Source organism: Musa acuminata, chromosome BXJ3-10 (assembly GCF_036884655.1).
Source record: "Musa acuminata AAA Group cultivar baxijiao chromosome BXJ3-10, Cavendish_Baxijiao_AAA, whole genome shotgun sequence".
NCBI classification, from domain to species: Eukaryota; Viridiplantae; Streptophyta; class Magnoliopsida; order Zingiberales; family Musaceae; genus Musa; species Musa acuminata.
The window spans coordinates 30,221,414-30,236,273 of NC_088358.1; the positions used below are offsets into that span (position 1 = coordinate 30,221,414).

General features: G+C 44.5%; 2 protein-coding genes and 1 long non-coding RNA gene across 4 annotated transcripts; 2 read left to right on the forward strand and 1 right to left on the reverse strand.

The window, feature by feature from the left end:
- Window positions 1–465: 465 nt before the first annotated feature.
- On the forward strand, window positions 466–1,916 carry LOC135650703 (uncharacterized). Its single transcript, XR_010501599.1, has 2 exons — window positions 466–734; window positions 1,676–1,916. It is a non-coding gene; the product is annotated as an uncharacterized LOC135650703 (long non-coding RNA).
- A 3,239-nt stretch (window positions 1,917–5,155) lies between these two features.
- On the reverse strand, window positions 5,156–6,002 carry LOC135651321 (17.0 kDa class II heat shock protein-like). Its single transcript, XM_065171329.1, has one exon. It carries the CDS (start codon window positions 5,815–5,817, stop codon window positions 5,332–5,334), a length of 486 nt encoding a protein of 161 aa, XP_065027401.1. The 5' UTR covers window positions 5,818–6,002; the 3' UTR covers window positions 5,156–5,331.
- Window positions 6,003–6,421: 419 nt separating this feature from the next.
- Window positions 6,422–11,734, forward strand: LOC135651320 (DEAD-box ATP-dependent RNA helicase 42-like). 2 transcript variants are annotated; one of them, XM_065171327.1, is made up of 3 exons: window positions 6,422–9,941; window positions 11,238–11,333; window positions 11,433–11,734. In XM_065171327.1, the coding sequence occupies exons 1-3, from the start codon at window positions 6,572–6,574 to the stop codon at window positions 11,486–11,488; spliced, it is 3,522 nt and encodes a 1,173-aa protein (XP_065027399.1). In that variant the 5' UTR covers window positions 6,422–6,571; the 3' UTR covers window positions 11,489–11,734. The 2 variants fall into 2 exon arrangements, with proteins under 2 accessions (XP_065027399.1, XP_065027400.1); XM_065171328.1 differs by lacking the exon at window positions 11,238–11,333 and having other exon boundaries at window positions 6,426–9,941.
- The last annotated feature ends 3,126 nt before the right edge of the window (window positions 11,735–14,860 follow it).

The window sequence follows — 14,860 nt, forward strand, 5'->3', positions numbered from 1 at the left end:
AATGGCGAGCGACGGTGTGCCGTAGCCTGCACGAACATAAACTGCAGATTCAGCACCCCGGTCATTAACGTCACGGATGACGACATTGAAGAAGCGGCACACATGGTGGAGGCGTGATCCAGGGAAGGTTGCGGAAGCTTCACGGCACTTTCGGCAGGAGGACATAAAAGTGATGCGACGCTCGCTCACGCACCCACTTGCAGCCGTATGCAGGAACGCCGTAGTGGGGCCAACTTGAGAGGATGCACAATGGGTGGTAGAGGAAGTCGGGTGGTCGACCACACTCGTCTGTCTTTTATCCTCCACGTTTCTGTATTGTCCAAAATTGACTTCCAAGTCGGTCGACGATTGATGAACGGACCGAACGAAAGCGACTCTCTTGCGACATCGTTACAATTTGACCCCTCCACGAGGGCCATTATAACAGGATGCCCTGACGGGACCTCTGGAAAGATAACCGTTCTGGGTGTTGTCGATCGCCGACGTACGTGTGGCACGCCGACTCCGCTCTTCGTGGGCGGCAATGGCAAGACGTTTGTATGAGAAGCCGGAGCGGTCAAGGATACACAGTTGGCCGACAAGCGCTCTGCGGTTACTGCAACATCCTTAAGGTGTGTCATGGCTGTTGAGATGGATTGTGGCGCGTCCATGGAGATGAAGTTCCAGCGCAGATCCATACCCACTGCTCCCTTCCCTCGGACATTTAAGTTTCGAGTGATCTGGCACTCCTCTCGGTATATCTTTAATACTATATTATTTTAACGACGCAAAATTATATATAATTATACTTTCAAATTTATATTATATTATATTATATTATATTATATTATATATATACTTAAGAATAAAAAATAATTAAAATACCAATATTGCAAAGTGAAGAGAAGTCGGCTCCAAACAAAATCCCAATCAGACACGAAGCCAATATAAAATATGCGACGAGACGCTATTAACTTGATTGTTTGGATGCGAAAGCATACACACGTAGCTCTGCTCACTCGTCTGCACCTACGATTTGAAGGGTCGGAGTGTTTCATCAGTCCGTGTGTTTCAACAGTCCGTCCGTCCGTCCGTCGTAGAATTGCGTAGAACGAATCCGCAGGAATGTGACCGCGCACCGCATCGCGACGCGTCTCTCTATCACACAATCAACTCGGTGTAAGAAAGCTCCCGAATACATTTTGTACATCACATCCAATCGGAGTTTTCCATTTGAAACATTATTATTATATTATCGGAAAAGAAGTAACTATGGTGGAGAGGTTGTATCTATCTATGTAAGTTGATACAATTCTGTGCCCATTATCTCTGAGTGAATAAGTTACTTGTTATTATTTATCTATTTTGCAATTCGTCATGTTAATTTTGCTCGTTACTAAGCTGCTGCTTCTTTCTTTTCTTTTTCTTTCATCAAGTGGCCATTGAAGTTTGTAAGTAGTACCATAATTACTTCTGAACGTGTTATGGTTAAAGTGGGTTAATTTAACCCTAATAAATCAAACCCTAAGTTCACGGAATCTCGGGAATCTGTTGATTAGTGAATGATGCATTGATTAATTTGTTTAGCATGACCAATTTTTCCTGCTGATCTGGTTAAGTTATATACTTGTGTTTATGTTGTCAACTTCAAGGTTCTTTGTGTGACTGATTTGATGCTACATTCTTTGTGTTTCAGACCCAGCAGAAGCAGAAGGAACATTATCCAGAAAAGGATGGTGATGAATAAATGATTTGTGAAGGCTGCTCGTTCGCCGATGGTGAGAGAGGATTTATAGCAAACCTCATCTCCTATACGTTGGTGAGATAAACATGACTTGGTTCTTTTCTTGCAGTGAGATATCGACACATATTCTGATATAAAAAAGAGATTAAGATGGGTCGTAGAATATTCAAGTATTTCTCTGTCTTTTTCTTTCTCCCGATGCTTCTGATGATGATGCTGTGATAAACTGGTTGCTGTTAGTTCTCGTGATGAACTGAAGATGGTCTACATTTTCCTTTGGAGCTCAAGTTTGTACCATGGGATGCTGGTAAACAGATACGATCAAACATTCCATCCAAGCCCAACCCGACTTGGTCAGTTGGGTAAGTTCCTAACTCTTGATTCCTGTCAACCAAATGGTCGGTTGTCAGTCTTAGCGTTGAAGACGTCTCGACTTGGGCAAGTTCCTAACTCTTGGTAAAGGAAAATTGCTATGGATCAACCTTGGCTTCGGTACACTCCGACAACCGTCCAACCGAAAGGTTGTCGGGTACTTTGGATCAACCTTGGCTTCGGCACTTCTTTCTGCAAGAAAACTGGAAAAAACGCCATTCAGATGGTTTCTGCTATTACGTGGTAACGAAGTTTTCACTAACTGATGTCAAGGAGTTAATGATTGATTTGAAAAAATCTCGCTAGTGCTATCTTACGATAGTCTCCTTATAGAGGAAGGTTCAATTCGAGACATTGTCATTGGATTCTTAAGATTTCACTAAGTCCCTTTTATATCCGAAGCTAATGGAGCTTTTGGTCGAGGAACATGTCATATTCAAGTGATCAAGGTCAGGACAATACTCTCCAAGGAGAAGCAAGTATCACTTGTCGACTTGACTTCCTGAGAGAAAATGCTAAGGTGTTTGTATAATCATCAAGAGATATGTCAGGAATAGATCCTGACATGGCCTAGTACTACTTGAATATTTACCACGATGTATGCCTTGTGAAGCAAAAACCTCATAACTTCACTCCCAAATGTCAACAAGTGATTATCGACGAGATGGATAAGTTGCTAAATGCGAGATTCATCGCTGAAGTACAGTATCCCCGATGACTTGCTAAAATTATATTAGTTAAAGAAAAACCTAATAAAAATTAAGAGTGTGTATCGATTATATAATCTCAAAAAAGCATGTACAAAGGATAACTATTCTCGGATCCATTCTCAAGATACAACCAAATAAGAATGATGTCACGGGATCAAGAACACACCTTCTTCATCACGGATCGTGACATATTTTATTCAGAGTCGTTTCATTTGAATTGAAAAATATATGGGTGACATGTCAAATGATGATGAATAAAATATTCAAACATCATTCAGGAGGAATGTCGAGGTATATATATGGATGACATGATAATCAAAAGTAGAACAACCAACTTACACCTCATGAACTTGGTCTAGACATTTTAGGTTTTGAAGAGATATAACATAGGCATCAATACGACCAAGTGTGCTTTTGGAGTTCCCTCGAAAAATTTTTCTTAGATTCATTGTTTATTAGTGAGGAATATATGCAAACCCTAAAAAAATTTGTACTATATTAGAGATGCATCCACCTCAACCGATGAAGGAAGCATAATAGTTAACAAAGTAAATAACAATGCACTAAAAATCTTATCCCAGTTCGACGTTAAGTGTCTGTCATTCTTTCGGGCACTAAAAATCTAAAGGGTTTCTCGTGGATTCAGAAATACCAAGTGGTATTTGAGAAGTTGAAGTACCACCTCGCTCAATTGCTGTTGCTATTCTCTATTCTGGATGAAGCCCTCAGCCTCTATCTCGTCGCTATTAAGCAGGTAGTTAGCTTGGTATCAATGCAAGATGACTCAAAAGTCGAAAGACTCATCTATGACATTAGCCATATACTAAGCGGAGCTAAGGAGCGATACCCCCTGCATCGAGAGGTTGGCTTTTGGCAAGGAAACTTCGCCTCTATTTTTAAGTGCACCTCGTATAAGTGATCACTAATTAACCACTCAGATAAATCCTTTCACTATTTGATGTTTCGGGTCGGATGCTGAGGTGGTCGATAGAGCTAGGCAAGTTTGACATCTGATATTTACTGAGGGTTACCATTAAAGCTCAAGCATTGACCAATTTCATATAGGAGCTGACCTCCTTGTCCGAGGTTGAAGCTGATAAGCACACCTCGTCGATATGGGCCTTGTTCGTAGATGGTTCCACCACTTCAAAAAGGGGCGACACTAGACTTATTGTGAAAGATCCGAACAAGTAAACACATGAAGTCTTAAGCTTCTCTTGACTCAATGTGTTGCGGATACCTCACATAGAAATACCCAAGTTAATGCACTTATTAGGTTAGCACCTGGGCTCCGAATGAATGATGGCCGATAGCTGAGACGTTGTCGATTTAAACCATTGAAGGACACAACGTGACCACGATTGATGAGGAACAAAATTAGATCGATGAGATCCTACACTACAAGAAATACGGGACACTCTTCGTTGACCTCGTAATGACTAAAAAAGTCAGATATTATCAGGAATGATATTACGTAATAAATGATCACCTATAATAAAAATCTTTTCATATAATTAACAATACAAAATTATATATAATTATACATGAAGTGAAGTGAAGTGAAGTCGGCGCCACACAAAATCCCAATCAGACACGAAGCCAATATAAAACATCAAACCATCCTAGGATTACTACTAACGAATCCGCTGCAATGCGAACTCAATGCTCGCAGCGCGTCTTTGTATGACGTTCATATCACACAATTAATAGGAGTTTCCCATTATTATTATTATTATTATTATTATTATTATTATTATTAGAAAGGAAATCAAAAATTGATAATATATATCAGATGCTGAAACAAAAAATTGAAAGTAAATACATAATTATAATTCGTGAGACATTGAATCGGAGCGTTTGATATGTTTCATAACTTTTTATTTCTCCTGTTTGAAACACTTGGGGAACACTAAACTTCACAGGAAGGACCCTTTTCATAAATTAGTTTGATATCATTCACGTCGATGTGCAAGTTTGGGGCTGATTCCCTGTTTTGGTCCCGTCGAAAGCCATCCATCGGCCCGCTCTCAAGCGGAACCAATGTGACCCATTGGAGATGGCTGCGCAGCCCAAATATCCAAACCCTGGGGCTGTGGATGTGGCCGCTCCGACGCCGTCGAAAAGCGTCACATTTAACTACCAATCATGTTGTTGACTTAGCCTCGACACTGGGAGGAAATGTGTCGACCTAAATTGTCGTCGGACGCCATTCATAAGGCACCACTATCAGATTGCTACTGATGATGCACAACACCAAAATTGGTCACGCAGATGTAGATTTAGAGTAGGCGCTGATGAACCATTTCATTTCTGAATGCTTGCATCAAACGCGGCACAAAGGAACAAACACTTCCACAAACACCATAGATTGATTCATAATACGATTTGCTCACATCGAGCTACCAAACGGGGTTGCGAACCACACCCCCAAACACCACAAAGACGTCGAAAGCAGACATGGAAAGTAAAGAGTAGTAGTAATTGCGTCACTCCATAGCAAAGTAGTAACGATGATTTAGTTAGTAATCAGGCGACCTTGACCTCGATGGTTTTGGGCTTCTTGGGCTCCGGCGGCGGCACCTTCTGGACGGTGACGGTGAGCACACCGTCCTGGCACACCGCCGAAATAGCGTCGACGTCGGCGTTATCGGGGAGGGAGAACTTGCGCATGAACTTGCCGACGCGGCGCTCCATCCGCAGGTACTTGACCCCGCCGTCCTTGCCATCCTCCCCGTCGGGGCCTCGCTTGCGCTCGCCGCTGACGACGAGGACGCGGCCGTCCTCGACCTGGACCTTGATCTCGCCCCCCTTGAGTCCCGGCATGTCCACGACGAAGACGTAGGCGCCGGGGAGCTCCTTGACGTCGGCCGGGGTGGTGGCCATGGCCTTGGCGTCGCGGACGTAGGTGTGGCTGGGCCCGCCGAAGGTCTTCTCCATCTCGTCAGGCATGTCCATCAGGTGCTGCAGCGTCGACAACAAAGGACCATCCAGACCGACCATTCTCACATCCATCTCCGTTAGCTAGTGGCTTCAGTCGCTTCTTCTCTGCTGTGCTCCTTTCTCGCTTTCTCTGCCGTGGGAAAGGAGGTTGCCCCCATATATACAAGTGCGAGCGAGAGAGAGAGAGAGAGGGGGGAGAGATCGCTCGGGAATCGTCGAGAAGGAGAAGGAAGCTTCGGAGCGTGGGTCTGGAAGGCTCCGGAAGCGCATCGGGCGTGGACCGGAACCTTCGGCTCTACTTAGGTAGAAATTTCTCTGGGCTGGTGGGCCGATGATGGGCTGTTGATTCCCGAAGCTTCCTTATGGTGGGTCGTATGGATTTGGGTGAACCTGAAGTTTAATTAAATGGTGAACACGTTATCATAATTAGTGCACTTTAATGTCTTAATTCGTTATGCGTCATGGTCGATAGGACACGAGAGAAATCAATTAGTGGGACGGCAAAAATCGAAAGGCGAGACGATCCTCTTTTCATATGCTGTATTGTTGTCTGGAGATATATGCTGAAAAGTGGTATTGGAATTGAAGAGGCAACAGGAAAATTTACGATCAACGCGTTGGTATGCTTTGGGTTTGGCTCGACCCATCGATCGATCTCGGTTTGACCATACGTCAGAGTAGACACCACGCGGAGTCGGGTTTATAGAGAGGCATTTCTTCGTTTCGTCCGATTATTCTTTGTTGTTTTGGTTCGGCCTCATCTGGTGGAGAGTAGGGAGTGGTTTCCCAACGTCGTTTTTGCCATCGTTAGGGTTTCGTCGACGAGATGGACGACGGTAAGCCGAGGAAGGAGGAGTCGAGGCGGAGCGATCGGGAAAGGGCTAAAGAGGAGAGGAGCGGCGACCGCCACCGCGATAGGGACAAGCACCGGGACCGGGACTCTGAGCGCGGCGATCGCGAGAGCCGGCGGTCCGAGCGGGAGCACAGCGTCGAGGGCAAGCATCACCGTGATTCTCGCCACAAAAAGGAGAGGGAGAGAGAGAGGGAGAGGGAGAAGGAGAAGGATAAGGAGCGCACCAAAGAGAGGGCCAGAGATCGGGAGAAGGAGAGGGATAGGGATAGAGAAGACAGGGATAGGGACAGAGAGGAGAGGGCGAGGGAGAGGGAGAAGGAGAGGGAAAAGGAGAAAGCCAGGGAGGATAGAGAAAAGGAGAGGGAGAGGGCCAGAAAAAGGGAGGAGAAGGAACGAGAGAAGGAGGATAGAGAGAGGGAAAGAGAAAGAGAGAGGGAGAGGGCAAAGGAGAAGCGGCGGGGGCTGGAAAGTGACGAGGAGGGCCATGACAGGAAGCGCCGAAGGAGGGATGACCACCGTGACCGTGATCGTGAGCAGAGCAGCCGGGTCGACAGACACCGGGAAGGGAGTGAGGATAACAGGAAGAGCCGGGCCGTTGAGGAGGAGATGGATAATAAGGAAACTAAGACTCGTGAGGAGGTCCTGGAAGAGGAGCAGCGGAAGTTGGATGAAGAAATCGACAAGCGGCGACGTAGGGTCCAGGAGTGGCAGGAGATGCGGAGGAAGAAGGAAGAGGAGGAGAGAGAGAAGATGGGTGACGGCAATGGCAAGGAGGAGGAAGCCAAGTCTGGCAAGAATTGGACTTTGGAAGGGGAGTCTGATGATGAGGAAACTGCAGCTTCCTCAAAGTCTGACAAGGGCATGTCTGTTGATGGAGAAAGTCCCAAGCCGATAGATGGAGATGGGGAAGCTATGGCTGTGGATCCTGTGGATGAAGACGTTGTTCCTCAGGACTCTGAAGAAGGAAATGATAATGGTGAGGAAGAAATTGACCCGCTTGATGCCTTCATGATGTCCACGGTATTTCCTGAAGTTGAGAGGTTGCAGAGTGCTGAGCTTGCGGCCATGCCTGATGAAAAGAAAGCCTCCCCTGGAAAGGCTTCTAAGGAAGTTGTTAGTAATGGTGGTCGGCAGAGAAAAGGTGAGAAGAATGCAATGGGGAGGATAATTCCAGGTGAAGATTCTGATCCTGACTATGAGGATCTGGAGAATGAGGAGGCTGCTGTGGAGGATGAAGATGATGAAGAGTTCATGAAAAGGGTCAAGAAGACGAAGGCTGAAAAGCTGTCAATTGTGGACCACTCAAAGATCCAGTACTTACCTTTCAGGAAAAATTTGTACATTGAATTGAAGGAGATCTCAAGGATGTCAGCCGAGGAGGTTTCAGCCTACCGCAAGCAGCTTGAACTGAAGATACACGGGAAGGATGTGCCTAAGCCGATTAGGACATGGAGTCAGGCTGGACTGGGTACCAAAATACTGGATACAATTAAGAAGCTTAACTTTGAAAAGCCTATGCCCATTCAAGCTCAGGCACTCCCCATCATCATGAGTGGACGGGACTGCATCGGAATTGCAAAGACTGGTTCAGGTAAGACGCTAGCTTTTGTTTTACCAATGCTCAGACATATTAAAGACCAGCCTGAGGTGGTGTCTGGTGAGGGTCCTATTGGACTTGTCATGGCTCCTACCAGGGAGCTTGTTCAACAGATTTATAGTGACATCAAGAAGTTTGCAAAGCCATTAAACATCAACTGTGTGCCAGTGTATGGAGGCTCAGGTGTTGCTCAGCAGATCAGTGAGCTAAAGCGGGGTACTGAGATTGTGGTTTGCACTCCTGGTCGGATGATAGATATTCTCTGCACAAGTGGTGGAAAAATCACTAATCTTCGCAGGGTAACCTTCTTGGTCATGGATGAAGCTGATAGAATGTTTGACATGGGCTTTGAGCCTCAGATCACCAGGATAATCCAGAATACACGGCCGGATCGCCAGACAGTTCTGTTTTCAGCTACATTTCCTCGGCAAGTGGAAATATTAGCTCGCAAGGTGTTGAACAAGCCTGTCGAGATCCAAGTTGGTGGTAGAAGTGTAGTTAACAAAGATATCACTCAATTGGTTGAGGTTAGACCAGAAAGTGAGAGGTTCTTGAGGCTATTGGAACTCCTAGGCGAATGGTATGAGAAGGGAAAGATTCTTATTTTTGTTCATTCACAAGATAAATGTGATGCTCTCTTTAGGGATTTACTGAAGCATGGTTATCCGTGCCTGTCCCTTCATGGTGCTAAGGATCAGACTGACCGTGAATCTACAATATCTGATTTCAAGAGTAATATCTGCAACCTTTTAATTGCCACTAGCATTGCCGCAAGAGGTTTAGATGTGAAAGAGCTTGAGCTTGTGGTGAACTTTGATGTCCCGAACCACTATGAAGATTATGTTCATCGTGTTGGCAGAACTGGTCGAGCAGGCAGAAAAGGCTGTGCTATCACATTTATTTCACAGGAAGATGAGCGTTATGCACCCGATCTAGTGAAAGCCTTGGAACTTTCTGAACAAGCTGTTCCTGCAGATCTGAAGGCATTAGCTGATGGCTTCATGGCAAAGGTTAACCAGGGAACTGAGCATGCTCATGGAACTGGCTATGGCGGAAGCGGTTTTAAGTTTAATGAAGAAGAGGATGAAGCAAGGAAAGCTGCAAAGAAAGCTCAGGCAAGAGAATATGGGTTTGAGGAAGATAAATCAGATTCAGATTCTGAGGATGAAGGGGTGCGAAAGGCTGGTGGTGATCTGTCGCAGGCTGCAGCAATCGCTGCCCAAGTCGCAGCATTAGCTGCAGTTTCGAAGGTAGCTAATACTTCAATGCCAGTTCAGGTTGCCACCCAATTGCCTTTCGCTGGCGCCCTACCCTCTGGGAACCTTTCTAGTGTAGCTGCTCTAGCTTCCACTCCTGGCACTGCTTTGCCTGGAGAGGCTGCTGCTAGAGCAGCTGCAATAGCTGCTGCATTGAATTTGCAGCACAATTTGGCAAAGATACAAGCTGAAGCTATGCCTCAACACTATGAAGCTGAGTTGGAGATCAATGACTTCCCACAGAATGCTCGTTGGAAGGTCACCCACAAAGAGACGTTAGGTCCAATTTCAGAGTGGACGGGAGCTGCTATTACTACTAGGGGCCAATACTTTCCACCAGGCAAGATTGCTGGTCCAGGAGAACGCAAACTTTACCTATATATTGAGGGCCCTACTGAGTCTTCTGTTAAGAAAGCTAAAGCTGAGGTGAAAAGAGTCCTGGAGGATTACACAGCTCAGGCTTTGAATCTTCCTAGTGCTTCCCAACCAGGCAAGTATTCTGTTATTTAAAGACCATGTTCGTTCCCGAGTATCTGGAATGACTTTTGGTGGATGGATCATGCTCAGCATTCTGTCATTATCTTGGATCACTGACTTCTCAATTTTTCTTCTTTAACCGATGTTTCCTATATTCATCGTCAATGTCTGATCTACTCAGGTTCTGCTTATTGCGATTTGCTATATTCTAACAGTACCAAATTTTTTATGCTAGAGACCTAAGTTTGTATATTGTTGTGGGGTATGCTTTCTTGGATGTTCAAGTTGCTATACTTCGTGGAAGTGCTGGTTTACTAAGACATTGAATGTTGAGTGTAAGATAAAAGGAACCTTGTTTTCCTGGAGTCTTTCATTTGAACCTTATGGAATCTTCTTGACTGGCTGTGGTTTAGTGGGCGATTGAGTGTTGCTTTTTGTGCCGTCATTAGATCATAATAACAGCCATTGTATTCCTTGGCTAGAGGTGATCACAAATATACTATGACAACAAATTCTTCTTTCTAGACCTATGTGGTGGCTTGTGCCACCATCAAACAGATGGTAATTACCCCCTTGTTTAAGTTCTCTCTTCAGTGGGTTTTTTCGGTGAACTCTTCGGTTCCCCCAGAGCGTCTCTTTTCTATATTTTTAATTATTTTATTCTCACATTTAAAAAAGAAAAAGACTTATGAATGGATTTCTTCATTAAGATGAAGTTGCATATGCTGTATTTACCTATCATTCTGTAGGAACATGTTTTCATCTCAAGGAAAATAAAAAAAATCATGGCCAGAAATGTTGATCTGGGGTAGATCTGATTAGTTCATGGTGTGATATAAAGAAGGGCCAGGTACTAGGATGAGAATTGATTGGCAAAGATTCTTAACCTTTTTGTTGTAGCTGCTGATTGCCTTTATTCTGGATGCTTTGCTTTTTTTCAAACAGTTATAAATAATCAATTTTATGTGCCTGGTTGTTATGACTTGATCATCTAAAGTTCATATCTGTAGCAATTTTTGGACCTGTGTTTGTTGTTGCGACTGTCCACTCTATTTGAGCTTTCATCAGCGGAGTACTTTGTCAGTGATTGTAGTGCAGGGAAAAACTTTTGAGAAATATGATTTTTTTTTTTTGCTTTTTTTTTTTGGGGTGGTTTTTCGGTGATATTGTGTGCTCAAGTAACATAAAGAAGGTTTCTATAACTCAATTATGATGCATGCATTGGTCAGCTGGCATGTATGTGATCTTGATTGATTTGGATGAGTGTTCCTTCTTTGATTGTGTGCTCTCTTCCTTTTTTTGGCATGAGGATGTGGCCTGTGCTTCTGCTTGCGCATGTTGTTCGCGGATGATCCTGCACTGGCATTCAGGGAGTCGGTCGTGGTGGTTAACAATGGCATCACATGTGACAGGACACAGTTCTTCTATTAAAATATTGCCTTCTCCTGTCTTTCTTTTCTTTCTTGCGTACAGGTTTCTGATATTATATGATCTGTTTTTGTAGGTCCGTATGGCAATTACGGAAAGTTTCTCATTCTCCAGGTCCAGCTTTATTGTTGATCTCTGTGTTTTTCACGATATTGTCATTGTCTGTGGTCATTATCTGTGAGATACACCAAATTGACCTTATAAGTTGGTTGGGTGAGACTTACTTGCTTAGAGTTAGAAATGTAGCAGCTTGTAAGACTAGACATACGTCCCCTTTTTGTGTTTTCGGGACTTTGACATCCACGGATCTCATTGGTTTGTGTCAGTCTTGATTTCCAGCGCCACTGGCAAATAATTGTCTCAGGGCTTCTATCTTCACTCTAATCCGTTCAAATTTTCGTGTTATCTAAATAGCATTCTGTTCTCATTTTTATCTCCAATCTTTTGAACGTCCGACAGATGTTTTGGCTGGATGTTAAGCTCGAAAATTTGCCCTCATGAAATGATATAGTTGTTTTACTGATTCTAAAACAAACATCATGCCGGATGAGATCCTAAACAGTCATGGGTTTAGATATAGGGGGTGCCTGTAGAAGAATCAGACATGATGTCTATTTTAGAATCAGTAAAACAACATGATGACTGTTTTAGAATCTTGTCTGTTTTAGAATTAGATGTGATGTTTGTTTTATATAGTGATGATCTCATCCGATGTGATGATTGTTTTATATATAATGATGTCTGTTTTAGAATCAGTAAAAGAACTTGATGTCTGGTTTAGAATTATTAGTGAATGTGATATTTGTTTTAGGATCAGTAAAACAATGTGATGCCTGTTTTAGAATCAGTAAAAACTATCGATGGGGTGCTTGTAAAACACGCATCATGTTGTTTTATTTACTGATTCTTTTACTGATCCTAAAACAGATATCATGTTCTTTTATTAATTCTAAAACAGACATCACGTCTGATTTTTTTACAGGTGCGCCACTATGTATGAAACAGGCACCGTCTCGGATGAGATCCCCAAAATAGATATTACATCTAATTCCAAAACAGACCTGGTTCTAAAAGAAATATCATGATGTTGTTTTACTGATTCGAAAACAAACATCACGTTTGATTCCATCGACGGGCATTACATCAGACAATTGATTCTTTTATAAGCATCCTACTGATTCTGAAACAGACATATCATGTTGGATGAGATCTTGAACAAGCATGGGTTTATGTACAATGGGGGGCGGCTGTAAAAGTTGTTGTACTTTATTGGAATCTTAGTCTTTCTTGGACAGACAGCTGGATGCGAGCTTGGCCGGCCTGCAGCAGACCAGTCTAAACTCTTATATTTGAAGACGAAAAGTGATTATTTTTTCGTTCAAGAGCTGTCGTTGATCAAGCAGGGATGAAAGATATTTGGCATCTGCCCTTTCCGGACACCCTCGTGACTTCAGAATTCTCCGTAGATGTCCAATTTCGCCTCCATCTCCTGTGAGGCCGCTGTGCTAAACTAAGCAGTCACCACATGAATCAATGCTTATGACAACTTCTTCTGCAGCGTCAGTCAGTCAACGCTGCCTCAAACCCAAAAAGAGGAACTTCTGAGTCTAATTAATTACGATTATAACAAATCTACTGCTATTATTGCTGAGTGATAAATATATACATATATAGATACAGATCATTGCACAACCCCACTTTAGCAAAGCGAAAGATCGAAGAAGAGGAATGTTACTACCCGGGAAATAGGATTCCCGATGGGCTGGAACCACTAAGAAACCAATAAAAAAGTTCTTAGAGTTCCTCTCCCTTATCCGGTGACGCACATGTATCGGACATCTAAGATGAGTTCTCAGAATCTCCTCATCCGGCAAGTACGATACAGCTAGACCAGGTTATCCACAGCACCATGATCTGGAGCTGTGGCTGCAAGTTTGTGGCTCTCTTTCCTCCAGGAGAGGAAAAAGACCAGGACCACTACCGCAGCTCCCAGGAAGAAGACAAGTCCAAATAACCCTAAAGAGGTTACTGGAAAGAGCAGCAGGATCCTTAGCAGGAATGCCATCATCAAGAATCCAACGGCGGCTCCCATCACCTTCTGCTTAGTGGACTCCACGTCGGACCCGCCGCCCGGCTTGACGAGGGCGTAGATGACGATGGACAGGCTGGCAAACACGCCCAAGCAAATGAAAGCGACGAGGGGGTCGTAGATGGGGTAGTCGTGGTGGTTCAGCTGGACTTCCGCCGGGATGCTGCCGTAGATGCCCACGCATAAGGCCGCGGGAACCGCCAGTTCCGCTACCGACCTCGACTCTCGCTTTTCATCAGCCCCGACAGGTAAGCCAGAGTCCATCTGCAACGCCGTGACAGTGGCATCACCGGCTGTTCCCACCACGGGAGGCTGCGGGGAGGAGACGGGCAGCGCTTGGGTGGACTCATTAGGTGACCCAAAGCTTAGCAGGCGTTGAACTCGGGGATTGGAGCATATATAGGATTTCACGAGAGCCAGGCCGAGGACAGCATCGATGAATTTGCGGCCAACGGCCATGCCTCGTAGATAGAGGGGAAGGCAACCAATAATAATGATCGAGGAGAGAGGCCAGAAACAAGGCTTGTTGCCGGGTACTCATTTATAGTAGCAGCGATTGATGTTTGCTTTAATCCTTCCATTTCTTTTTTTGCCCTTTTTATTGGCTTGCACTAAAATACCAGGGGAGAATATTCCCCGGCTGCGTACGATCGTGGACCACAACGGGGCGGCTCTTCAGACGCTTTTCGGGACACCAGATCCTGGCCTGATGGATTGATGTATATGGTGACCTCACGGAGAGGCCGGTGGTGATGACGTTCTTGGATCTCGATCGTAGTATTAAATCTCAGAATGTGAAATTGTTCCGACGTGATCATCTCGTTAAGACTTCGCTGCACAGGCTTTAATTTAATACCAATTCTCCTTAAGATACCGAGGAAATAGAAAGGGTACAAACACATTTTATGTTGTCCTCGAATACGATTAGGGTAATCACGAGGAGAAAAGGTCGCTCGATTATGCCCAACTAATATTGCATCCGGTAGCTTTCGAACGATGGGCTTCGCTTTAATCTATCTATTTTGCACACAACCGCGATCCTTTTTGTTCAGAGAGAGAGAGCAGAGAACCTTGGCGAACAAGCAAGCCCGTCTTTTCAATCCCTATTCTTCCGTCTCGTGCTTCTTAGAGTCAACACTCTCATCTTAATTATCATTTGTCTCGGCCAACTTGCCCAGGCGCAACGTCGCCACTAGCTGTTTCCAGCTCAGGAAAATGATGTACATAATCGACTCCAGCGCACTACGGTAGAGACCATCGATCTTAGCTTCTTCTGTTCATGTATCAGATCCAACATACACCACCCTACCGGGTGCTCACAACTCTCGATCTGCCCATCTCTCCTGCAATCTGTCATCAATTCTACTTCCAGGTCAACGGGGCTCGACAGGTGGGACCCAGATGGAAGATTGGCC